The sequence below is a fragment of the Apteryx rowi genome, unplaced genomic scaffold, assembly GCF_003343035.1.
Source record: "Apteryx rowi isolate R43461 unplaced genomic scaffold, aptRow1 scaffold_513, whole genome shotgun sequence".
In the NCBI taxonomy this organism is placed as follows: domain Eukaryota; kingdom Metazoa; phylum Chordata; class Aves; order Apterygiformes; family Apterygidae; genus Apteryx; species Apteryx rowi.
The window spans coordinates 270,029-296,165 of record NW_020450776.1 but is presented as its reverse complement, the minus strand read 5'-3'; the positions used below and the strand labels follow the sequence as shown (position 1 = coordinate 296,165).

The window sequence follows — 26,137 nt, the reverse complement described above, 5'->3', positions numbered from 1 at the left end:
CTTCCTGCTTCCTGCGGACTTGGGTCTGGCTTGGCTGCTGCTGTCGGTGAGCTCAGGGCCTTTGTGGGGTTTGCAGGGAGGTCTTCAAGTCACAGGCTGGCTTCTCTCCTGTAGGTCCTGGTTGTTCACAGGAGGGTGAGGTCTTGGTCCCATTCCCCATCCCAGTGCTACTTATCCTGTGGGTTCATGGCTTGGGAAGACCCTCAAGGGGGCAGGCCCCAGCCCCTCCAGTGAAACCGCATGTCTGGTTAGCTGGGAGGTAGCCAGGGGAAGGATGACGGGCCCCTCTGGGCTGCCGCRGTCGCTGCTGCCTGGCTTTGGTTGAGGGACAGGAGGGAACGGTCGGCTGTGTTTATCTTGCTCTGGCTTTCATTCACTTAGCAATGCAGAACTGGTGCTTGTTGCCTATCCGCCGGGCTTGCGGCAAGGCGAACGGCCAGGCAGATGCCCGGAAGGGTTAATCGGGGCCGGGCAGAGGCCCTTGCCGCTGGGCCCTCAAGCTGAACAAGCGTTTTGGAAGGGCCCTGACCTCCCTTCYGGAGGGCCTCTCACCAGTCCGGCCACAGCCAGGTGCATCCAGACTGTCAGCACAGGGGACCTGAGCTCAGTTCTTGCCCCACGAGCAAATGAGAGCCTGACCGGCTCTACTGCTAGACGTGGCAGCAGCTGAGCTGAGATAGCTTAGACCCAATTGAGTTCAAGTGGCAGCAATCCCTCTGGAGATGCTTGCTTGCTTGCTCTGGGAAAGGCGGAGGCAAGCAAACAGAAATCCCAGCCCYGTGTGCCCAGTAAATGCATTCCCAGGCCTTGCTCCCCTACGTGTGGGTCGGCGGCAGAGTTTGTTCTTTCTCCCTGCCCCCTCAGTCTGTGTGGCAAAGAGGAGAGGGCTTTTAACAGCTCCYGGAGGTGGGAAAGGGCTCGAGGGTACCTGGGGGTCTCATTCCCTTGATGGGTTTAGCAAATGCACCGTGGTATCCAGACAACAGCCTGGCTGTGCGTTACACACCCTGGAGATGGACCCATTGCGGCAGCCACTGAATATCCCGGCTTTCCCACTCACATTATGGACACGCTGCTAATGCTGGGGTTCCCCCAGCGTTTGCTGGTGCCCCGGTGCCAGGGAACCTGCTTGCCTGGGAAGAGATGGGAGAGAAGTGGGCAAGGTCCATCTTGTGTTGGAGTACAGCATGTTCCCTGGGCTCACCCTTGCTCTCTCGCTTTCTTTGCAGAGACTGGCCACCGCGGCGGAGAAGTTCCAGAAGGCTCACCACTGGCAGGACAACATCAGGGTAAGGTTCCRGGCGCTCGCCCACGCTCTTGAGTCCCTCCAAGCTGAATTCTCTCCTGGGAGCTGCCCAGAGCATTTAACTYGCTGGGACACTGTGGTTTGAGGTCGCTCCCTGGCACGGCGATAAGTTCCTTGTCCCTTTGCTACTCCCCGTCCTCTGGCTGTTCCTTCCCTCCTCGTCCACTTGCTTTGCTCCCTCGCTGTGTGATTCCGAAAGCAAGCGTTGTCCRTGACGCGCGGTGTGTCTCGGAGTTGGCACGTGTGCCCTACTCCCTGTCTCCCTGGCCCCACAGGCTGCCAGCCCTAAGGAAAGCGAATAAAGCAATTTTAAGCTTGTTTCCAGCATCGCCTCTGTCTGTGCATGCTGTAATAAGAGCAGGCAGAAGACAGAAAGTGAAGGTCGAGCTAGTGGTTAAACACTTTGGGTTTGAGCTCCGGGAAGAGAGTTTTACATTCTGGCCGTCTTCGGAGACAGGTCACCCGGCTGGCTCTCGGGAGAGCCGTGTTTGGTGCAGAGCGGGGCCTCGTGTTTGGTGACGACAGCAGGCGCGCGCTCACGCGCTAGCRCTGTCCGTGGCACCTGACAGCAATTCCAATCGGTGTCGTTTCGGGGGGAAAGAGTAATCTCAGCTTGGAGAGGGAAGATGTTGTTTTAATGATTGCATTTGACTTTGTAATTATGGCAGTGATAACGCTCAGCAGGAATCTGAAGTATTCTGCCTGGAAATGCTCTCAAATTATAACAATAATACAAAAGGAAGGAAAGATTGTTTTCCTTCCAGTGCAAATGGAGTCTACAGTAAAAAAAACCCTCCCGMGAGACCCAGCCCTTTCTGGATGCCAGGCCAGCTCCTGCCCCTTGTGTAGGGAACCCCCCAAGTCATCCGGCAGCCCTGAGGGGGCCAGCCCAGAGAAAGCCCTGCTGCCTGCCAGAAGTTCATTTGTGCTGTCTTTGAGGCAGTATTTCTGTCTGCAGATGTGATCTTCTCAGGGTGGATCTACAGTGCAGGTAGCTCGGTAAGCACAAATTTTCRCAGTCCCCTCTGCTGAAACCCCTCATGGGCAACAGCCGTCTTACCCACTCTCCTCTGCCCTTGCTAGGTCATGTTCTCCTGGCATCCAAGCATGGTTTGCAGGTTGACCAAACCCGCATAAGAGGTGCTATTCCTGTTCCTGGGGACAGCGTGTTGAGTGACCACATGCAAATCCATTGCCTTGCCTCATTCCTCCCCYGCAGAGAATATTCTTCCTTTTGGAGAGGACAGTCTGTGTGGCGAGCCCTGTGCTTGCTAGCCAATGGCGTTGGACTGGAGGAAGAACTTCCATTTCCTTTATTTTGCAAAGGGACAGGGGCTGATTTCTGAATATTGCTGTGGCCTGTCATAGCTTTGCGTCTGCGTATACTTCTGCTAGGWCCACAAAGAAAGCGAACTTGGCCATTTTGCAGTATTTGGCCAGCAAATGAGAATGTGTGTTTAGAAGAAGTCTCCACTGGGGAGACAAACTGGGCTTGCAAACACAAACAGAGGTGGAAAGAGAAGTTGCAGAGGAGAAGAGATTAGGACTCAAAGCTAAATCCTGCTCTTACAGACCCTCCTGCCTTTTGTGTTGTTAAGAGCAAGATTTAGTCTGGAGGGGAAGATGAAGGAAAAGCAGAAGAGAAGGCAAGGTGTCAAGAAAAGCTGTCTGGCTTTTGCTTGCCACGTGGCCAGCTTGTGATGGACCCTTGTGGCCAGTTCTCTTCACACCAGGAGTTGTGTCCTGCAAACACTTGAAAATTCTGACYTTCTGGGAGCCTTTTGGGAGAGAGTCTCATTAGTCGGGTGGAACGCATTGGATTAGCATGTAATCGCTGGGTTCATGCCAGGCCGGATGGATGAGCAGAGTCCTTGGCTTAGCTGCTCAGCAGAGCCACAGACAGCAGAGCATAGTGAGCAACTGGTGGCAGGACCGTGGGAGACCAGCTCAGAGAAATCRGCAGAGGATCAGGACAGCAGCAGGCACAAAGAAAGGAAGACAAAAGTTAAACTGGACAGTATTAGGCAGCTGGAGGGGCAGCCACATGCAATATTGTTCGCCTGGTCTTTATTAGCAGAAACATCTCCGCTCCCAAAAGGTGAGGTGTCCCCACTGGCTGTCCTGTTCAGGAGACAAAGTCATCAGTGCTAATAGTCCCCAAGACCTTTCTGCAAGAAGGTCTTGCTGAATTACTGTCACTTCTTTTCTGAAGACCCGTGGAGGAGACATTAAGAGGATAACAAGGTGTGCGTAGCAGACAGATTGTGTGCACGGGAGGATGCAAAACACTGGTTGCCTCACCAAGGCCTGCAGTGACTCCTATTTTTGTTCTTGCTGCAGCTTTATCCCTCACTTGCTATGTCTCCAGGGAAAGCACCAGCCAAGGCTGAATTCTCCTCTTGCTAACTTCTGATCTCTGTCCCAGTCATTCCCCAACACCCTTCACTGTGGCGGGCGGTGGTGACCTGCAGGGTGAGTAGACCCCTGGGGTCAGGGCCGCCCAGGTGARCCTGCAGGCTGTGGCCCTGAGTGGCTTCATGAGAGCCACGGCCAAGTGCATCTGCCTACAGGTTCTCACCTCCTTCCATAATGTCAGGGCCTGATTTGTATGTCCTCAGGGGTCAGCAGTCCCACAGAGCTCAGTGGGACCAGGAGCTGTGGAAGAAAATCTCCCCTGGGCCTTCGGATACATTAACTGCATTGTTTGCACCTGGGTTTTAGCCCAGATTTCCTCCCATCTTACAGAGAAACATCTGACTTGAATTCAAGATGCTTCAGTTTAGTCTCGGTGGATACTCTGCTTTTGCATTTGCCATTTTATGCGTTTTCTTTGGTGCCATTTGACTAGAAGTCTGGTTTTGCACTGGCTCCTTGTTTATCCCCCAGAAAWAAAGCCCAGTAAATTCCTGATGGCAGAAGCTGTGGTTCGGCAGCTGAATCACAGAACCACAGAATGGTTGAGGTTGGAAGGGACCTCTGGAGATCATCTAGTCCAACCCCCCTGCCCAAGCAGGGTCACCTAGAGCGCGTTGCCCAGGAAGCCAGTTCCCCATGTTTTGCGCTGTCTGCTGCAGCCTAGGGAGGGTGCAGGTTCTGATTCTGCAGGTCGGGCCCATCACTCCAGGAGTCTGCTCCCTCGCTTTCTTTGAAACAGTCACCCATTCACTTCTTTTCAGGTTGTTTTCTCATTATGTCCAATTCTTCCAYGTGTCTAGATTTTGTTAGTTTACTGGCAGCATGTGTTTTGGAGAGGGCAGACCATTCTGGAGGGAGTCTGGTGGATGGGCCATGCCGGCTGAAGGTACTTCATGTTCCTCCTTTCAACTCTTTCTGCCTGGTCGCAACAGAAGGAAATAATAATGAAACATCTGGAGCACATGGAGCCCAGCACCTGGCTCCTCTGCAGCTGGTCCAGGGAGCACCCAGCTACCGCRTGCACGAGGCATTGGAGCATCCCGTGAGCTGAGCGAAGATTGTCTGGGGAGAAGCCTTGTTCCCAGAAGAGGCATTAGGGAAAACAGGTTTTTGTAATCTTTCGGCAACGCTGCATCAGAGAGACCTGGGGACGCTGGTGTGCCACAAGGTGCCTGCTGCCCGCCCCTAGGCTAGCCGTGGGGAGAGCAACGCAGGGAAATGGTGCATCAAGGGCAACGGGAGCCTGAGCCACCCGCTCCGCATGCAGGAGCTGCTGCTCAGCAGTGCCCACCGGAGCCATGCTGACCAGCCACACCGCACCACTGCCTTCGCCTCCTTCTCCTGTCACTGCTGCACAGCGCAGACCGGGGACCACGGGAGAGGCTGATTTTTTTCTTAGCAGAAGCATATACTTGCTACTTGGTATGCACAGGGTCACTGGTTAATCAGGCACTGTCTTTGACTCGCTCCGGCAGAGATGCCCAGCTGGCAGCATGAAGCAGCTGGGGATGAGTCCTGAAGCTTGGTCCTTCCTCGCTGGCTCGGATCTGTTCATCTCTGGACCTATCCTGCCCTCTAGGCTGCGTGCGGGTCCTCGCTGCAGTGTTTTCTTTCTGTTCCCGTACCAGGCTGTAGAGCTCCAAAAGAAACGTCGTGATGCAGCGCTCACCTAAGTAAGCGTGTCTCATGCTGTCAGAGTGCTCTCCTTGCACCGTGTGGCCCAGGAGGTGGTTCACAGGTGCGACAGCACCCTGGGGGAGACCTCACATGCCTYGGGTGTTTGAAGAGCAGGTAGCTAACTTGGCAGGATGTAGGTTAGGAGCCGGATCAGCAGCGCAGCGGGGAGCTGTGTCCGGGGGAGCTGCGGTTTGCTCTGATCRGGTTTGACTGCATGTGCCTGATCCCCTGTGACCTTGACAGTGAAGCAACCTGGCCYGGGTGGAGGCTTGGTGGAGATGATGGGCTCAAGTCAAGGGCAAGCATTAAGACGCAGAAACCAAATGAGCTGAAGGAACGAATGCGGTGGCATGTTGCTGGTGAAGGGAAGGGGAAGGAATGGAGCTGCCGCGCACAYGTGTCCTGGCGACTGCACTCGACTAAGCAGGACGTTTTGGGAGCAAGGAGGGCCCAGGGCTCCCATCCCTTGAGCATGCTGCGATGGTGGGCTGTCTCCCTGGATGGCGAAGCGTGCAAGGCAGACTGCCCCCTTTCCATACGGCGACTGATGCTTCAGGGCGTCTTTTCCATCCCCCAGGGAAACGGGAGTAGGAGCATGTTTTCCCCTTGCTTCTTTTGGAAGGCAGATGCGACTTCCAAGATCCAAGGTCACTTCAGTGGCAGCTCTGAGCCTAGGCTCCCGCAGGAGCAGCTCTGCCCCCGCTGCGAGAGTGTTCCCGCCAGCGGAGCGTGAGCGCGGGAAGCCGCCGGGCTGCCCACGGTGCTCTCCTGTGCCTCGAAACGGAGCCTCGCTCGGGCGCTGCTGGCGGGCAGCAGTAGGCACGCACGTGAGCAGCCGCTTCCCTTGTCTCGAGGGAGGCCAGCAAGCCCGCGGCGCCAGCTCCTCCGCCACCTGGCCCGCTTCGTGCCGTGGGTGGGCAGGGGACGTACCGAAGCGCCAGCCGTCCCCCCCGCGACGGACCGGCATCGGGAGGGCGCCATGCTGTCACTGCCCAGCGGCTCCCGAAAGCAGGGAGTTGATCCTGCAGGAACGCGTGCCTGGAGGTTCGGGGCCGAAAGCTAAAGCCCAAGGAGCTGGGGGCAGGCCCCGGGGGGTGGCGACGCCGGCCTGGGCCACCGCGTCCCGGCTGCCTTCCACCGTAAGGCTACAGTTAGCGGGGGGGAAGCAACAGCAGGCAGAGTTGAAGGGCGAATACTAAGGCTGAAACTTTTCTGCCTCCGTGAAGGGGAAATCGTGGGATGGCGGTACTTAGAAACGAGGTGACAGAATGCAAAAACATTGGCATGCGCCGCCTCCGTCTCCCTGCCGTCCCACCTCTGCCCTTGTGGCCGGCAGGGTGTTTCCRCCGCTGCGCGGTGCAGAGCTGAGGGCCCGTCTCGGCGATCGCTCCCTCTCCCGGGGCACCGCCGCGTCGGCGAGCCGGCTCCTCGCTTCGCCTCAGCCCTCGCTACCGGCAAGGGCCTAATTTTACACTGCCGCCCTTAAAGCCGGCTGGAAGGGTCGGTGGCCTCCTGAGCCGCGCTGCGCCCCTTGCCGCGCGCCCCGGGGCTGGGAGCGCTTTCAGCAGCRCGCGTCCCTGCGGGAGAGCACGGGCTCTGCGCCCTCTCGCCGGGACGTGGGCAGGGCTGGCACAAGGTCCCTGCGTTTCACAGGGGTCCTTGCTGCTTCCGCTCCCGCCAAGGGCCCCGCCGGGGCTGCTGCGATGGGCAGCTGCCGTCACGCGAGCGCTCCCACTGCAGAGCCCCCTTCCTCGGCCCCAAATAGCTTCCTCTCCGTACGGACCCAGCTGCCTTTGACTGAGAGGGGGATAACAGCCTTGATAAAACCCGAGCCAAGGAAGGTGCCAGCGCTGAGGAGCTCTTGGCTCATTTTGCCATTCATGGCAYAGACCTTTCTGAAATCCATTTTCGTAGAAAAATATTTTTAATAGCACTGTTTGCAACCACTTAATCAAGGTAATTAGGAGCGAGTCACCCAGAAACAATGTGCAGTGATGCGTCACTGCAGAGCTCGCCGCGGCGGCTTTATCAGGACAGCCCAGGACGGGGTGGGACACTTGATAGACGGGCCCGGCTCTCCGCRGCGCACCTGAGGCATTAAGCATTTGCTCTCCTCCCACCGACAGCCCTTGCAGCGACAAGAGCGAGCGTGCAAGGTGCAGCCTGCATCGSCCGGGAGCGTTTCCTAGGGAGAGCGGGGGCGCGGAGTGATTGCATAAATGGCTCTCGTAGTGCCAGGGTTTAACCTCTTTTTGCTCTGTAAACCGGGAAGATGTCCCTGGTTGTTACCGTTCGTTAAATCCATGTAATTGAAGTTGCACAGCAGCGGCACTGCACAGAAGCCCGCTCTGTCCTGCGACGCCCCTTTGCCTCACTCCACCTCTAATGGCAAAATACTCCTTGCTGCGCGGCGCCGTGCCGTGCTGGAGGGAGAGCCGTGCGCTCGGGCTGGGACGGTGGCTTTGCTAGCCTTCCGCATAGCAGGGGGACGAGCACGGTGCAGAGCAGCACGGCAGAGCCCCGGGCTGCAGAGCGGCTCGGCGGAGAGGCGCCGAGAGGCAGCAAGTGCAGCGCCTCGGCCTGGCTCCTGCTCAAGCTGCTCCGCAGGGAGCGTTGGCCAAGCTGCCGTCTTTGCTTTGCAAACCATCACAGCTGCAGACCTCCAGGGTGGACCGCCACCGCCTCCCTGTACCATCACCTGCGGGATTTTGTGCTGCGGCTGTGCACAAGCAGGAGGATTTGCCGGGCTCTCTCTGGTGGAGCAGGACCGTAAGGTAACACCAGAGGCCCCCAGGAGCCAGCGCCAGGCGGGACACGGTCCGGGACGTGGGGCAGCCCTGACGGCACGGAGCGCAGGCTCCAAGCCAAGCTCACCATTGCCTCCGTGGGGGTGGCGGTGCTGCGAGCAGGCCAGCCTTCCCGGCAGGGCTGCGCCACGCTCGGCCGGGCACCGGCACCACTTGCGGCCGTGCCCTGCTCCCCCATACCGTGTCCTACGGGCCCTCGGCCGCGCTTCTCCATAAAAATACGAGGGCGGCTCGATGCCCCTGCAGGGAGCAGAGCCTCCTGCCTTCAGCTGCCAAACAGGGCCGTTTTGCAGGCTTGGAGATGGCAGCTGAGAGGCTGCCGATGCTCCGAGAGTCGCTCCGCTGCCGAGTCCGCACCAGCCCGACCCRTGAAGTTTCCCTTCGCAGTTCAGGCACAAGCACTTATTTCCCAGAAATGCCCCCGGAGAGGGAGGGAGGAGGTCGGCGGCTCCGTTTCTGCCCCCACCGTGTGCTTACACGTGGCCGGCGCGCGCAGCGGACAAGTAATGCAGCAACGCAGAGCTGCGCTGCGTCTCGGGGCGGCCCCGCGCGCTGCTCGCCGGCTCCGCTCCTCTCCCTCACTCTGCGGTTGTGTCGCCGCTCTTCTTTCCTTCTCGTCCCCCCCTTTTTTTTTCCTTTTTTTTTTAACCAAGTGACTTGTTAATTTTGGCCATAGCTCTCCCTTCCTCTCCCAGCGTGTCATTTTATAACCTCAAGCTGGAGTTTATGACAGATTGCACCGAGTGCGGTTATTTTTGTGTTTCCATCTGAATGCGCGACGGCAGATGCTGAGTGTTTGCAATGCATTAGTGCTAATGGCAGGACCATTAAACATTAGAGTCACTCACTGCAGATGGGTTGCTATGGAAGTTCAGGGGAAAATGAAACAAGAGCAGGAGTGAAAACGGCTGGTAGGCTGTTTGCAGCAATCAGTCAGGCCCGAGCTCTACGTGGAAAGCTTCTTTTTGCTAGCTGTTGTCGGGCTTTTTGTTTTTCCGAGCCGCACGCCAGCATTTCTCTCTTTGCTGAAGGGCTCGATCGCAGCGGCGTTCTCTGAGCGACCCTCGGCCGCCCGCGCCGGGTGGCTTTGCAGAGTGCTTCCCCCTCGCCAAAACCCTGGTGCCCCCCGCCCCACGTTGCRTCTCGCAGCTCGCCGGCCCTTGTCCTTGAGCATCCTCAGACCTCCCCGGCAGGTCGCGCTGGGGCCCGGCCCTCRCGGCCCTGCGGAGGAGATGGGGTGCAGGAGAGCGGCTGAGCACGAGGACCCGCTGAAGCCCCTAATCCGTTTTTTCCCGACGTAAAGAGACCATCTCTCACGTACGATCAGCGTTAGCGTCTGCAGGGCTGCAGTGGCGGTGCGGGCGCTCAGGGTCTGGCCCCAAATAAGCGCAGCGTTTCAGCGGGGGGGGGGGGGATCGCTTGTGTTGTTCATCCTTCCAGAGCCGCTTTGCTCCTGCTTCGCCAGCGACGGCAGCCTGCAGCGCAGCCGCCGGGCTGGCGCGTGCTCCCTGCCCGCTGCCGGCCGCGTGCTGACCCGCAGGCAAAGGCAGGAGGAGCCCTGGGAAGCCGAGAGCTCGCTCCGGCTTGACGGCGGTCAGGCTCCCGCCGGCCCGGTGCCTGCAGCGCCCGGGGACCGCGCCGCAGCGGTGCGCTCGGAGCCCCAAACGGGTCGATCCGCGGGGCAGGGGACCCCACCACACAAGCAGGTCCACGCCACGCGGAAGGAGCGGGTCGGCGCCGCCRGCCCGCGCGACCGCCAGCAGCCGCGTCGGCCCCGCCAGCCCTGCCGCGGAAAAGGATCTCCGGGCGTTATCATCGTGACTCGGTGTCGGTTCGCTTGGGCATCCGGAGCTCGCTGCCTGAGCTATTTGTCCCTTTAAGGGACACTTAGATGCTGCAGAGCACCATTCCCACGTTTATGTGCACTTGGCAGGATTATATAAATTGCCTTTAAAAGTTGACTTCTTTATAAGCCATTTTCTGCTTCATAAAATGTTTATTACTGTTGTTTTTCTCCCAGTTCTTCTTCCTCACTGCATTTTTCATTGCGACACCAAAAAGGCCCCCCTCTCCCTTCACCTCCTGCTCCTCTGCCTCTCCTCTCTCAGTACGTTTCAGCTGCAAAATACTTCCGAGCCTCCGCCGCCTGCCCCAGTCCCAAAGGTGGGTGGAAGCGTCTTCCTGGAAATAACGCCGCTCCCCAGGGCTCTGCTGAGCACGTTGCAGCCCCGTGTTTGCGCTGCCGTTCTGCGCCCGATGCGATTTATAGGGGCRGCAGCGCTGTAACATGCGCACACGCCACCATTTTACGAGCGGCGTATTTTCTGAGCAGCTTCTCCTGTAGTGCAGTTGCTGAATCGCACGGGCTGGTTTTGTACTCTAATTTACACCTGCTGATTTACATGCGCGGCGAGTGAAATTCAGGATTTCTGCGCCACGGAGGCCAGGCCTCGGGGTGCCGGGGGAAGCGCGGGAGGAGAAGGGGCTTTYCCCCTTCCCGGGGTGTTTCCAGCGGCCCCGAAGGAGCTGCTGGGCGGGCGCTGGGGCTGCTTCGGCAGCTGCAAGAGGGGTGTTGGAAAGGTCAGAGCCCATCAGACCCTGTCTGCTTTAAAAAAAAATAGCTATATTTTGAACTGCTAATGGTAAGAGCTGCTAGAAATGCCTGGCTGAAAGAGAGGGTTGTCAGAAATGTCATTGTTTGGGGAAATGCTGTTTTTTTCCCCAAGGTGTTTTTGTTCTCTGCTCTGTGCGGTGAGCAGGCTGCGTGGCTGCAAGGCAGCAAGGCGCCGGGATCGCGGTGGTGGCCCCTCGCGCCGGGGCTTTGCTTTTCTCCTGCTTTGCCCAAGGATGAAATGCAATAAACGGTGGGAGGGGACGCAGAGGGTTTCCTCGTGTGGGTCTCCTGCCTTTGAAAAAGAGCCGGAAAGGCTAAAAGAGAAACGGAACGGGATTTATTCCACCTGCGGCAAGGGGAGGTGCGTTATTTACGGCCTCGGGCGCCATCGCGCTGAGAAGAGAGAGGGGGCCACGGCAATCAAAACGCTGAAACGCGTGACTTGTTTTGGAGGAGGAACCGCTAAGTGTTGCAGAAAATATTGTTTTCCCCCTTTTGGCACCCGGCAAAACGGAAACGACTTGCGATGCCACTGTCGTTTTGCTTCCCGCCGCCCCCACGCTCCCAGCCGGCTGCCCGAAGCCATGGACCAAGCGGGGACGCGCTCGGCGCGGAGCGGACYGAGTTGGTCTCGCCCGGAGCAACGGCGGGCCCGGCCCGAAGGAGGCGATCGGGTGGCCGAAGGGCAGGGTTCACTGCTACCGCCGGCCGCCTCGGCGCCAGCAGAGGATCCGTGCATCTGCCTAAAAGCGTGGGAGAGCGCGTGCCGTGCCGCGGAGATGGCAGAGGCAGCCCGGGCCCCCCTGCAGCCCCACGGCGCTCCCTCCATCAATAACTCCCGCGTGCAAACAAGGAAGCAAATAACAAAGCCCAGATAATTTCAAGCTCCATTAGAAACGAAACTCGGGGGAACGCGGGATCACCGTCTGCCAAATGGGGAAGGGCAGAACGAGCAAGAGCGATTGCATTTCCAGGCGCTCGCCGGGGACGGCAAGGAATCGGCGAGGCGCAGGGGTAAAATCCGCCGTGCCCAAGCGGCGCGGGAGGTGCGGGGTCCCCGCCGCTGGGGCGCCTCGGCGTGAATCTCGGCGGTGCCCGGTCGAGCGTCCGGGTCCCGCGGCGCGTGTGCAGGTGTGCGCACCGCTGGCCGCCTCTCCCAGCCTGCGGTTTTGCAGAGCCGCTCGGCGGAAGGCCGGACTTGGTGTTCAAAGTGTCTTTAGAAGGGCAAATGCAAGTTCCTTATCCCCGTTTCATTTTTCTCCTCCTTTAATTACAGATCCTACTTATCGGCTGAGAACAGAAAGATCGTCGCTGTAACCTTGCGCTTGCCCTTGCAGAAGGTTTACCTAAAAACTTAGAAAATAAAATCAAATACTCTAATTTGCAGTCGTCTTGCCATTTCAAACCCAGTTTTCATTACAGCACAGAAAGTGCATTGAAGCTGTGTTTATAACCCCCTTTTAGATAACAAATCACATTTTCTTTTGGCTGGCGAGTGTGTAGAATTGATATATTTTTTTTCAGTTTAATGGGTTTGTGTGTTCAGGAATGATCTCCATCAACTGAGAGTCTTTATTGTGTTTGATATAATGTCAGCTTTCATTACGCTCTGAGAATTACTGTGTTAAAGCACCAACCTTGCTGTAGAACCATTCTGGCCGAAAGTAGAACAAGAAAATCATTCACAAAAAACCGCGTGTCTTTCTTTGCCATGCGCTCTTAAAAGCAAATGACATGCATCATGGGGGCTCCTTGTGCCCCCTTCTTTTCAAAGAGGACCAGGAAGCCCTTGGCAGTGCTGTGGGCATGCCGGTTTGGCCCCTAGGCTGCCAGCTTTGCTCCCAGCGCTGCCGGTGGAGGAGGCAGGCCGGGCAGATGGAGCGGCAGCTAGATAGTTCCCTTCCCCAGGGAGGCAGGAGGACTGGCTGCAGGCGGAGGGGAGAATCATCCGCCCCTGGCTTGAGCCAGTCTGGAACGAGGACAAGCGGAAGGGAGATGCCACGGAAAGAAGAATAGTTGGCAAGCAGTGATGAGATAAAACATCTTCCCTGCGAGATGAAAAAACTGTTGATGGGTCACTTAAATGTTTCCCCAGCTCTGTCAGAGAAGCAGAGGGAGGAAATTGCTTTTTATATATAAAAAAAAAAGAAGGTGCCAAGGCAGATTATGATGACTATTTCTACCTGTCCTTGGTAATGCATATGGTCCGTGCTGCAGAATGCAATACAAAAGGACTTGCAGGTAGAGGGCTGCAAGAGGAGAAGCACATTCTTCACCGGTCCGGTCCTGAGTTCATCAAACATCTCCTGTCCACAGCGTCCTGGCGGCTCAGGCTAACCGTGAATATTTTCCTCTTCCTGGGGAACTTGGGATGGACTCATCGTGACACATATGGAAAATGATAGCTCTAGCCCTGTGAAAAATAAAGGGTTTAGCCTTTACCGGCCATTGCCACTGTTTTTCYTGGTGCCTAGAGTCAGAAATAACTGTGCAATTGCAGATAGTGCTGCGTGGCAGCAGCTGCCTGTTTATAGGGGCCAGCGTAGTGTTTCAGGGAGGATATTCATCTCTGCTTAAACTGCAGCACCGCACGGCACAGAGACGCTTGTGAGCCCAGGAAAGTGGGTGTATTTTAATATCGGGGCCAAACCGCAGCAGCAGCCTCTGTCTTTGCCATTTCTCCATCAGGGCTGGGGAAAAAACACCTTGAAACAGCACAAGAAAGGCGGAGGAGAAGGCGGAAGTGGGGATGCAGCATCAAGCAAAGACAAACGGGTAGCACCGCGCGTGCTGGGGCTCTGCAGGAACGTGGGTTTGGCTGGTCCTTGTGCAAACCGATCTGTAAAGCTCAGCATGAGCTCTGGAGTCCTGCTTAGACCTTGGGGTGGGGGCAGGCTTGAATGTCTTGGGTGGATATTCTCCCAGCAGCCTTCTCCTGCAGCTGGAGGCAAATGGGCAGAGGGAGAGCTGAAGCCAGCATTGCAGTCCTGCTGGGTAATAGCCTTGCACGCACAGATGGCATTCAGATGGCTGTGTTTTATAGCCCTTCGGGGACTTGGCTTGTCGTCTAGGGGTTTATCCAGTCCCTTTGTGAACTTGTTTCTGCCTTTTGGCCTTTGCATCATCCCATGGCAGGGAGTTCCACAGTTTACAGAGGTGTTGTCGCAAAAGTACTTCCTTCAGCTTGTTATGCAGCCGCTGCCCGAGAAAATTATTGGTATCCTCTGGCTCTTGTTGGGAAGGATCCCTGAATAATCCCCTCCTCTCTGCCTTGCGTGCACACTGGCACGCGTCTTGCATACTGACCCTTCTAGGGCTGGAAGACCTTTGGGTGTACGTTCACCAGTCTGAGACTGCCAGCCTCAGGTACCAAGTAAGACTGGGTTTGGTGAAACTGGCTGATGAGGACCTGTCCTGAAACATGCCCATCAGATAACCCTGTCCTTCTCCTCCTGACACGGTTAGATTTGGAGCCAGCGATTCTGCAGTAGCAACACTCTGCGTCCCGTTACTTGTGTCCCTCAGCCTCCTAGCCCTGAATAAGAAGCTCCTGGTGCTTTAGGCGATGTAGGAGTTACAGCTGAACAGATAATAGCTGCTGTGTTTGCCCACTGCCATGTCGGTGTCTAACTCGGAGCTGTGTAAAGCACTTTAGGCTATCTTGCATATGAAAGGTGCAGCTATAAGCAAATTCTGTTGCTATTTCTGTGTGCCTAATGGTTCAGGGACATGAAAAACTTCCTAAATATTTACTGCCCATTATAAATGCTGATGGTAGTGGAAAGATCTGCTCATGAGCAGGCTAGATTACACTTTGCCAGCATGCCAGCTCCCATTTCCTCTCTTCACCAGCTGAGTGATAGGGCAGGTTTGTCATTCAGTGTATGGCATGTCTGGTGTGCCCAGCTTGGGTAGAGAGCTCAGTCACAGGTTCAGGTTCAGGAAGGCCAAATTGCCCACTGATCTGAGCAGGCACAAATACTGGTCACCTGGGTTATTCACCTTTTTCCATGCGGTGGACCGAGGCTCCTCATGTACAGCGTGCTTTCCAGGCAAGATCTGCCCAGCTGTGACTCTAAGTCCAGCAACATTTAATGGATGGAAAATGGCCAGGTGCTGACTTGGGATCCATCTCTATCCTGCGACACGGACTGTCATCCCTACTACCATTCGAGTTCCTCCTAATTGCCTTGCAGGTAAACTGCTGCTGAATTTGGCTCTTTCAGAGCCAATTAAATCTTGAAAGAGATTTTATGGCCACAGGGGTCATCCATGCTGCTTTGAGAAATGAAACCCACAGCTGGAGGATTGAGATGGACCAAAATCAATGCAGTGCAGCAGGAGCTCCCTGCAAAATCTCGTTTAGAAGCTGCAGTGTCCCTAGGACACCTGATTAGCAGAATGACCCTTACAAGATGCCAGAGAGAAATTCTGTGGAGGACAACAGATCCACAGGAGAAGGATTAGCTAGCTTGTGATCTTATAGAAAAGCTATAGAGGGAGATACAGCCCAAGCCCACTGTGGGGCTCAGCATTAGCACAGGCGTCCGAAGGCATGAACCACACTTATACTCCCTGCCGATGAAGTGACAGTGCTACTGGCTTTATTTTTTCTTAGCAAACTATAGGATGTCTGATTGCAACTCCATGTATGTCTGCATCAACCAGACATTAACTCCTCTGGGGGGTGCCACCAGAAACTCTGCTACTTGGCTGGAGAACCGGTTGAGCCCATGACAGAGTGCTGCCTTAGAAGGAGCTAAAGAAACTCCGCTGTTGCGCCAAAAATTCCTAATCCCTGTTCTTGCAGTGCCAGTCTCTCCTGCAAGCTGAGCCACACAGCTCCTTTCAGTGCCGAGGAAGCTGCAGTTCCACTCCACCTCGTGACCAAGCTTGTTGCATAGCTGCAGCCAGCCTGGGGATCTGCTGCGGATGTAATGCTTGCTAGAAGACCTGCATTTCCTCTGCACGTGTAGGTCAGCTGGCAGATCCCACAGACTGATCGTGAGGCTGACACAACCGGCTTTTGTCCTGTGTGCCACATCTGGCACCCTATTTATTCTCAGTCCTCTGAGCAGCCACATCTGTTGGATGGGGCTACAGAAGGCCTGGAGGCTGTGGTGCTTGGCCGGTCCGTTTGCCTGAGGAGCCCTGCTTGGTCTTCAGCTGCCTCCTAGGGCTGCTCCTAGTCACAGGCTTGACCCATTCTCCAGAAGAATGTTCACACTGTAGGAGGGAAGGCTCCCTTTGGCTCCATCACAGTTTCGTGAGCTTAATCTTGGAGTTCAGCCTTACTTCCTAAGGCAGACTGCACCTCAAACAGCAGGTACTTATGGAGGAGAACAAACTAAGGATCTGCTCTGCTGTGGCCAGTGGGGGATTTGGGACTGACTTTTGCGGGAATAGGAATGGGTCTAAAGTGTGATACGGTTTGCAGGAGCACCCCTCCAAGGACACCAGGCTCTGTGGTTGACTGAGGTTGTCTCAGGTTGTGGAGCCGTAAATGGAAAGATGAGATTTCAAAGTTGTCACCATGGATTTGCAAGTGAAGGTCTGGTATCAGTCATCACCCCTCTATTGCTGTCATGTCACGTGTGTGTTGCAGCTATACAGGCTGGGAGAATGAGCTGTCCCCAGCCCTGTGTCTGTGGTTTATGGGTACAGTGTGTGCTACCGACATCTTCCAGAGCCTGGGGATGTTTGCCTGAAGGGCTCTGGTGCTCCCAGGGAGGGACCTGTGGGTGCCTTGTTGATATTGCCCACCAGAAACCCTTTCTGAGCCCATCGAGATGGGCACAAGGCCCTTCACAGACAGACAGACAGCTTGAAGGCAGGCTGCAGCATCCTTTCGAGGAGGCTTTTGAGGGCTGTGCAAAGCTGTGCATGCGTGATGCATGTCAGCCAGCCAGTGTGACGTGATTTGATTGCCACCTTGTTGGACTGTTTGACTTAGAGGTTTCAGCCAGCTCCCCTCCATCCTGACATTGCAAGGTTTGAGAGAGGATATCAGAACACTGACCTTTCTAATGTTATTTTTAGTTTCTGTCATTGTTTTAGGGGAAGAAAGACCTATTTTAATGCTCTTGGAGGCTGGGGAGAAGAATGTATGCTGTGTTGCAAGGAGGGGGGTCCCTTCACCTCTGAATTGCAGTGCGAGCTCCTTGGAAACAGAAGGCTTTCCAACGCCTTTCCTTGTCCTTGGCTTTTTAGAGTTCGGACTTCCTTTCCCAATTAGCAGCCAGGGATTTCCCTCCACGCATCTCTTGCTAAAACAGGATCTGCACTTGAGCAGCCAGAAAGGAATCAGGTTGCAGCTCTCAAGGAACTCACAGACTGGTTTTAATTAATTAGCTGTTAACTTGGCATATTAGTGTAAAATCTCCAAAGGGCTGGAGTAAAGGACTGAGCTGTAGGAATAGGAGCACCAAGGCTGTTTGGGAAGACACAAGGGAGGCAAATAGGTTACATGGTCTTGGGGAAAATGCTGGGACCTGCCAGAGGTGCTCTGATGGGACTCTCTCTGCCCTGTTCTCCATTGCTGAGCTCTGGGCTGAAATGTCACAGATTTGGGAGCTAGAAGATTCTCTTCTTCAGGCTCCTGGGCTCAGCAGGGCGTTGGGTTGCTCCTCTCCTGCCGGACGTCATACTGTTGTGGGATGGGGGAGCAGATGGGTTGCACATTTCTAGCTCTTCAGTACTGCTCAGTAGCATCCCCGTGGAGCTGCCCTTGTCCCCAGGACCTCCCGTGCTTAGCAGAGATGGACAAAACAAGGCTGGGCACGCAGCATGCCTGGAGTTTCATGGAGCCCGATCCAGGAGGTCCTGCTTGGGTGAAGCCCCAGCTGAGGGCTGTCAGGGTGGCACCAACACTCAAGGCAGTTGGTGCAGGCACTGTGATCACTTGGTTAGTGGCTTTGCTGGAGAAGGACTGGGTGATGGCATCCTCTTTCCTGGCTTTTGCAGATTACTCTGTGATTGCACTTACCTCCCAAAGTAATTTTCATGTAACCTGCACTGAGGGTTTAGAAGACTAAAATAATCCTGTGCTTATCCCATAATGATATGGCGCTTGTAATGCTATTACACAGATGCTGTTTGGCAATTACAGGGTAAGTAAATGGGCAGCGGTTAACACATTACTGAGGAACAGTTACCCAGTGTCCGTCTTTCCTTCACCAAATTAAAACTACCAAGTGCTTTTTTGTAGGATCATTTGTAAGGGAAGGGGGTAATGTTTGTGGGTAATGTTGAAATCCTTCAACATCTTCACCCACTTGTTTTCTTTATTGGTATTTATTCTAAAAACTCTAGAAACAGCAGTGCTATTTACACAGAGAGTGTGCTTGATTTAACATGGGCCAGAGGAGGAGGAAGAGAGGATTCAAGGGAAGAGGATGAGCATGGTTTATAAAACAAGAAGTATTAGGGAGAGGAAGTTGTAGGGCTCCCTATTTCCTCTCTGGAGACCCTCTAGATTGTCTCCAGGTGGTTTTAGAGGGCATGAGATTTGGGCTTTAAGAATAAGGCTGGTTGTTTGGTGTACGTGTCGTATGGGCATCATCATCGGATGGGCCATCCGGGAGAGTATGGGGTGCGATGAATATTAGGATATACCCTCTAGAGAGGTGGAGATACGGGACAAGGTAGTGTATGGAGGAGACACTGTGGGTTCTTCAGTCCGAGTGGCCCCTCTGTGGCTTTCTGTGTTGGAGCCGTCCAGGTGGCTTTGCAAGGGAGCTGGGACCAGGAGCGCGAGGGAGGCTGGAGGGGTGAGCACCTCGCCGGGCTGAACCCCAAGGCGTCTGCAGGGACGGGGAGCCCTGGGAAGGGGAGCTGCTCCTCTCCGAAATGGGAGAACACAGACCCCCATCTGCCGCCGGGCCCGGGGAAGCCGCTGGGCTTGCTCACGTGGGTTGTTCTTGCAGGACAGTGGACCGGGGCGATCCCGTGGCCGTGTGCGGGCAAGGCAGCACGGGCGACCCTGGCAAGTCTCACCGCGGTGCCGTAACTGCTTCCCCCCGGGGGCCGGCGCTGCCGTGGCACGGGGCAGCCATGCAGTGACCGCTGCCCGCACGAGCATTGCGGGTCGGGGCCAGCGCCGCGCTCTGACCCACGCGCCAGGCGTCTCCCGCGTGAGCTGCCACCGCCTGCCCCCTTCCCGCACGGCAAATGCCTGGAGCCTCCGGGCGGGAAGGGACGAGCGAGGAGCCGCTGTTCATTATTATTCCCTGCGTCGATGTGCAAATAGCGGCGGCGTTTGCAAGGCTGCGCGCGGATCCCGCGGGGCCCGACGGCTCCGTTATCGGCGGTGAGCCGAGCGCCTCGCTCGGGCGCCCCGCGACGCCGGCTCCCCCGGGGCCGCCCTTGCTGGTGGCGTGTGGCGGCTGCAGAGCGGGGCCCGGCGGTGCGCGGCCCCCTGCCCCTGCCGCGTCCCGCGCGGCGCTGCACGAACCCCAGCGGGGAGCAGGGACGTGACCTAATCCGGCTGCTCCGGGCACCTTCCGGGCTTGCAAAAGGGCTTTAAGAAGGCTCTGCGATCTCTATGGAAACGGATGAGTTGGCCAGGGAGGAGGAGATAGCGGTAGCGGCGGAGCGGGGAGCCTGCCGAAGGCGCGGGAGAGCGCTGGCGCCGAGCAGGGCCTCCGATAACCGCGAGCGGCGGAGGGGCGCGCGCAGCCCCGTGCCGCAGCCCGCTCGGCTCTGCCCCCCGGAAGGCGGGCTCCCCGCTTGCCGGGCCAGGGGAGGTGCCCCAGCACGGGGGATCAGGCGCGGACGGAGACCTCGGAGACCTCCTCCAGGCAGGCAAGGTGCCCCTGGGCCGCGCGACCTGTGGGATGTCTTTCTCCCTCTGCCCTGTCCTGTTGCTCTTGGAGCAATGAAACCCCGGCCGTGGGGTGATGGAGAACCGCGTCCTCACGTGTCCTGGTGGCAACCACCGAAAGGGAGCATTGCAGCCGTAGCGCGCCGTGAGCGTACGTGTGTGTAGGCCTGCCCGCACAGAGCACGCCGTGCGGCCCAGCCGGCGAGCTGAGCGCGTGCAGCCTCTGCAGCCGGCAGGACGTGTTGTCCGGTGGCTCGCGCCCCGTTTCCCTGCCAGGCCTCAGTGCGTGGTGGGGCTGGTCTCCCAGCTGGGGCTCCAAAACCACCTGCTGAAGGTCTCCAGGGCCAGGATCCCACCAGGAGCCCTACTCTCCCTCCAGGGCAAGGTCTGTTCCCCCGCGCGGCCTCCCAGGTGCTGGCCGCGAGGCCGGGGACGACGGCATGGCGAGGGCCGGAGCGGGCAAGCTGTCCACCACGAGCTTCCCCGTCTTCCTCTCCACCTCTGCCTCCGGGGGAGCGGGGCCACCACATGTCAAAGGAGAACTCGGCTTTTTGGAGGAGTCGAGGGGAGATAAAATGAGTAACAAAGCACCTTCTGGATGGCTGTTGTTAGTCACACTCACTTCTGATTAAAGATCATTAAACATGAAATTAGCTCGTTTGTGTTACGGGTCTCCTGGGGGTTCCTTTAATTATGAGGTGCAGATGGCCGCGGACCTGGGGAAATGGCAGTGCTGGCAAGGGGGCAGAGGCGTGCGTGGGGCCAGGAGGGGCGCGGGGAGGCAACCGGGAGGGAGCCGAGCAGAAATTAAATTTTCTCCCTTTTCTTGTTGTTTGTAAACCCCTCAGCATTTCACAACAAATCACAGATAATTAATAAGTACATTCCCTTAATGACTAGGCTTTTTAATAGCAGAAATTGGAAGATGCTGCGTCGATTTTTTTTTTTTTTTGCCTCCCCCTTTCAGTGCTTCCTTATCACTGTAATTAGAGTCGCGGAGGCAGCGGCCTCTCTGCAGGGGCAGAATGGTGACGCCGCGTTTCATGACCCCCGTGCCACCAGCCCGCGCGCCGGCTCCCTGCCAGCACGGCCGGTTGCAACGCTGGCCGACCCCCGGGCCCGGCAGCCGGCACGTCCTCAGGACCAGCTAAGCTCGAGGAGCCGCAGGGTGGGAAAAGCTTCCCGTGCGGTGGGTCCTGCCAGCATTTCTCCGGGCCGCGGTCGGTCCCTGTTTGGCCGGCGCAGCCCAGGGCGCAGCAGCACCGGCGCTTGTGCGGGCGGTTCCCCTCGCTCGTTCTCCTACTTAGCGCCCCGGTAATTTGCCCCAATCTCCTTGAGCTCACAAAGGCCGTCGGCTCGCGCCTGGACAGGAGAAGGAGCAGGAAAGCGCTCCAGCTGAGCAGGTTTTTGTCTAGAGGATAATGCCGGAGCGGGGCTAGCGCGGGGCCGGGGTGGCCGGCGCGGAGGCAGCGGCTGAGTGCGAGCAGGGAGGAAGAGGATGGCGACGGCGCCTTTAAGGGGTTGGTGGGGTTTCTGGCCTCCCCCGCTTTTCTGGGCGCAGCTCACTTTCCTCTTTAAATAATCACGGTAATAACGGTGCTAAAAAGCTGCCTGGGCGTTGCGCCGCTCGGGGAGAGCAGGACGGCGGTGTGCCGCGGCTGCTGACGGCTGATTGAGTGGCAGACATGTTAGCGCCGAGAGCGCTGCCACTGCGCCTTCGCTCACGCTCGCATCCCTGCATGCGGAAAAGAGTCTCCCAGTGCCCTTTAATTACCCCTTTTGATGGAATATGAAATTCTTATTTTGACGGTATTACTGCTCTCTGAATTGCCTGCCTCTTTATGAATTTTATCAGCCACCTCGTGTCCTAACGTGCTGGGAAGGGGAATCAGTGCAGACCTTTCTGCCTAAATAGTTTCTAAATACCCTGAATTAATGACGCGCGTTTCCCGGCGGAAGCGCGGGAGTCCCGGGGCTCCGGGGGCCGCCGGAGAGGAGCACGGCAGTCGGTGGCTGGCGCATGGAGGGGACAGTGGGAGGGCAAGGGGGAAGCAGGGCTGAGGACGGGTGGGTTTAACCCCCCAGCGGTGCGGGGCGGAGGTGCGGAGGGGACAGGGAAGCGGGGACCGAGGGTGGCCTCCCCAGCTGCGCCCTGGCATTAACTCTGCTCTCCCCTTGCTCTGCAGGAGGAAGACATCGAGTACTACGACTCCAAGGCCGACACTGAATATGTGAGTACCGGCCCTCGCCGTGCTGTGGGCGCAGTCACGTCCCTGTCTCGGGGGCTGAGCCCCTCTGCCAGGCTGCCCTGGACACCGGGCTGGTTGTTACGGCCCCGGCCAGGCCGGCGGGACGAGCCGGCTGCATGGACAGCTGGCCGGACCCTGCCGCGGTGGCGTCCAGCCCCGCGCGCTGTGCTGGCCCCGCAGCAGCCGGCGCCGGGCCCGGGAGCAGCCGGGTGGGCAAGTCACTCTGCTGCCTGCAAAAGTTTCTAAAATTAAAGCTGGCATCTGAAATTCAGATGAAGAGCAAACCTTTAATTAGAGCCTGAATCTAATTCTCTGCCCCCCTCCCAGCACAGCCGTCCTGTGATTTCTGGCAATCAGTGCTTTAAATACGAACTAGACAGCTCAGCTCTCCCCGTGCTCCCGAGGGGCCTGGCATTTGCTGGATCCTCTCCGAGATGACGGCACTCAGCTACGGCTTCGCTGGCTCCGAGCACTTCGCAGGCATTAGCGGCTGCCCTGCTTCACCCCAGAGGTGGCTGCGTTTTGCTGGCAGGTGGCAGGTTGCCTGGGTGCTAAGTTTGTAAAGTACCTTGAGCTCCTTCCCTATGAATATGCATCGTTGCCTTGATTATCCTTGCAGCTCGGGGCTGCTGGGGAGCCGGGTGCTTAGCGGTGTCCTCGGAGCGGGCCGGGAGCCACGAGGCAGAGCTGGCTCTTGCGAAAGCCGCAGGACGCCGCAGGAAGGGTGCGCGGCGCCTTCGAAGGCGAGGAAGGCACTGGCTGCCGGCTGGGACGAAGCCTGCGAAAGGGCAGGTTGTTCTCCCGCTCTGGCTCTTCAGTGACGGGCTTCCCGGCTGCTCCTCGTGGCACGTGGGAGCTGCATGAGTGCCGCGTGTCCGCAGCGCTGCCCCGTGCATCCCAAGGCTGCACCTTGCTGCCTTCACCTGGGGCCGGATCCTGATTTCTGTCGTATATCTTTGGGCAGACGTGCCAGGAGCTGGCGGGAGCAATATCTGCTTGGGAGAAACCCAGGGACTTTATTGAAAGTCGTCAAGGGAAGGAAGCTCCAGAGCTGGGAATCGCTTGCTGTCGTTGTGGGCTGACTCTGGCTCTCCACTGGCGTTCCCGTTGGTGCTGCCGCATGAACCCATTATAATACTCAGGGAAATACTTAAAACATCCAGTCAGGGCCCAAATCCTATCGCGTGCCCAGAATGACACCGGCTAGCAGGAGGCACAAGATTCGATCCCGTTCTTTGATCCAAAATGGCTCAGCCAGGTTAGTGCTGAGCGATGCACCCTGCGTTCAGCTCGCACTCTCCCGTTACGGCGGCTTTGAAACAGGAAGCACGAACGGAAACGGAGGGCAGGTTCGAACAGATTAGATCAGTTTCTTCAAAGCAGAGTTACTGACAAACACACTGGTGCCATCTTCCCCGCTGCCGCTGCCCGGGACGCACGGGACGTCTCTCCTCCGGGAGACAGGCCCAAGCGCCATCGTGCTTCAGGACAGGAGGAGCCAGGCTGGCCCAAGAAAGCAGGGAGGGCTTGCCGCTGCCTGTATTTTAGGCTGCGCCGTGCTTCCCGTTAAAAGACTTCTCCTGTCCTACAAAGCATGGGATGCATCAAGTCCAGCACGTTTTGCTGGCACATCCTTACTCTGGTGCCTTTGCATCTGCAGTATGTTACGGCCCTTAATTTCTCAATCACACGCTCGCTTTGCAGCATCCCTCCCGTCCGTTCATTGCACGGACCAGACGGCACCCACCTAGCGAGAACCCGTTCAGCTCTAGGTCTCTCCTAGGGTCCTCAGCCCTGCCTTGAAGACGGAGTTGCCCGTTGCCCTGTGGGCTCTCCCATGGCTCCCATCACTACGGCGTTGTAGCGTCCGTGCTCCCGCTGGCATGGATGGATTTGTCTGCGTGCACCCCCCAAAGCGGGTGGGCCCCCACTCAGGGCAGGGGGACGGAGGAGCTGGCGCTGGAGGTCCCCGCGCCCGACACCTGGCTGGGGACGCTCGCGTCGGGCAGCAGTGATCCGAGAGCGCGCCGCGTTGTGCCCCCGTGCAAAGCCGGCGACTGCTGGCTGTTAGCTTTAGGATTAGCCGTTTCCGTAAGTAACGGGAATATCCATGGTTACGTTAGATAGGATTAGAAAATATGAGGCATCTAGACCTGCCTGCTTCAGGGCATAAGCCAGCCTCGAGTTGAGGCTTAGGAAGAAGATTCCTGCGTTTCTTGTGACGGGCTTGACACGTCGGTGCCTTTGGAGAAGGACGGGGTTTGGCTGAGGACGTGCTTGCAGCAAGCGGGGCCAGGAGCACGGGCTTGCACCGGGGGGCTGCACCCCCCAGCGGGCCGGCGTCCCGCGGGAGCTGCACCCGCCTGGGCACTGGCACCGGGCAGAGGGCTCAGGAGCAGGGCGCTTCATTCCTCCGGCGCATCTTCCTTTGGGGACGGGAGAAAAACCTAGCGAAATTGTCTGCGTCCTATTGCAAGCATTTGTGGGTTGCAGGAGGGAGAGCGTTCCCTATTAATGCACTTGCTGCTTCCCAATGAAATCCCAGCTAATTTAATTCCGGGAAAAATAACAGATAGAAAAGATGATGATGATGAAATCAAAAAAGGAGGAAGGTGATACCAGAACGTTTCAATTGAACTAAATAGCAGCCTTACCGTCTTTTCTTTATTTAGCTCCAATTTTCATATTTAAATTGAGCAGGATGTAGCTGAAATGAAGTTAGTGCTGATAGACAATGCCTATTCAATGTAACTGCGACTTATTCACAAGCCTTATACCAGGTTTAACTGTGAGGAGGAAGAAATGAGTTTCCTATTCATTTGGCTTGCACTTCAGCTCCACTGTCTTCCTAAACATATTTTTAATTTCTTAGGGTTTTTTTAACAAATGGGGCATCAGAAAAATTTTCCTTGGAGACCCCCAAGGCACTCACAATGTTTACAAAAGTCAAGTTTTCACCTCTTCCCGCTAGCAAGGGATTTGAGGTTTATCCCTGGAGAAGCGTTTGAAATCAGCAGATGTTCTCAGCTGGGTATCCCAGGAAGAACGACACAAAAATACAGTGATTTTCGGCCTTTATTATGATGTTTATGGCAGGGGACGGTGTTTAAATCCTAACTGAGGCCAGACTCCTCTGGGATGTGTCGTGCTGCGGAGGAAAGCGGCTCCGCGCCAGGGAGGCCGATAGGGCTGTGCTCGGTGTCGCCGCTGAAGGATCACGGTACAGGCTTCATTTTCTGCCGTGGATCAGTCCGAGCCCTTGGTTTCCCAGGGCGTAAAGTAGCTGTCAGGCGTTTGCGGTTGCCGCTCCTCCCGCGGTTGGGAGCAGGGTGACGTTTGCGTCTGGGGATGGAGAGCTCCTGTCGCTCCGCCGAATCTGAGCGCGGCTTCTCCCGCGGCCTTTGCGGGCGAGCTGAGCGCCGGGCTTTCGCTGCACGTGTGAGCCTGGTGCCTTCAGGTGACGCTCCCGCAGAGCTGCGCCGCTCGGCCAGGCGCCAGGTTTGCTCGTGAGCTGGGCTGATACGGCTTCAGTCTTCATCAGAGAAATCCTGAAATGAGCTGAAAATGGACTTTATACTGGTTGCGACTACAAATCCTGCAACAGCTTTCTTCTCGACACCGAGAGGTATCAAGGCCAGAGGCAGTCTTTATTGAGGCCATGCTAATGTTCCCGAGTCATATTTTTCATTGAAAAATGCAGATTTGCGCCAACTGGAAATATCCACGAGCTCAGGGTGAATTCAGCAGTTTGGGCTGTACAAAAGGCACAGAAAAGCAATTAGGAAAAGTCATTTTGTCGTCCTCCAAACAGAATGTTTTCCCTTCTCATATGTAAAAATGTGTCTTGCAGGTAAAGGTAAAGAGAGGCCTGCAGAAGCGAAGGAGATAGGGTGGGTGGAAAATTTTGCTTGACTGAAGCGTGGCGGTAGCACTGCGAGCAAGGGCACCCAGACGCCCGCCCGGTGACGGTGACGGTGACGGTGACGTGCCGGCCCAAGGGCCGTGGCAGCGGGAGCCGCCGGGGCGGTCGGTGCCCCTGCAGCATGGGCGGGATGGAGCCTGGTGTCCTTCAAGGGCCACCTCACCGCTCTTCTCCAGGGGTAGTGTGGCCAGAGGACCTACCCTCTCTGTAACGCATCTCTCGGTCCTTCTGCCGGGCGATGATCACGTATTGGAGAGAAGAGGCCGCGGCAGGCGGCCGAGCAGCCCGGCGCTCCCGCGGAGGCGAGGCCACGCTAGCCTGGAGCT

The 26,137-nt window shown here is 56.9% G+C and overlaps 1 protein-coding gene across 3 annotated transcripts in view; it reads left to right on the top strand.

Annotated features, from left to right (window-relative positions):
* Positions 1 to 26,137, top strand: part of CACNA2D2 (calcium voltage-gated channel auxiliary subunit alpha2delta 2) — a 247,376-nt gene that overhangs the window by 181,917 nt on the left and 39,322 nt on the right. For all 3 annotated transcript variants that reach the window (XM_026080268.1, XM_026080266.1, XM_026080267.1), the window contains exons 3-4: positions 1,230 to 1,289; positions 21,827 to 21,871. In XM_026080268.1, coding sequence (XP_025936053.1) covers positions 1,230 to 1,289; positions 21,827 to 21,871 — 105 coding nt within the window. The remainder of the gene's footprint in view (positions 1 to 1,229; positions 1,290 to 21,826; positions 21,872 to 26,137) is intronic.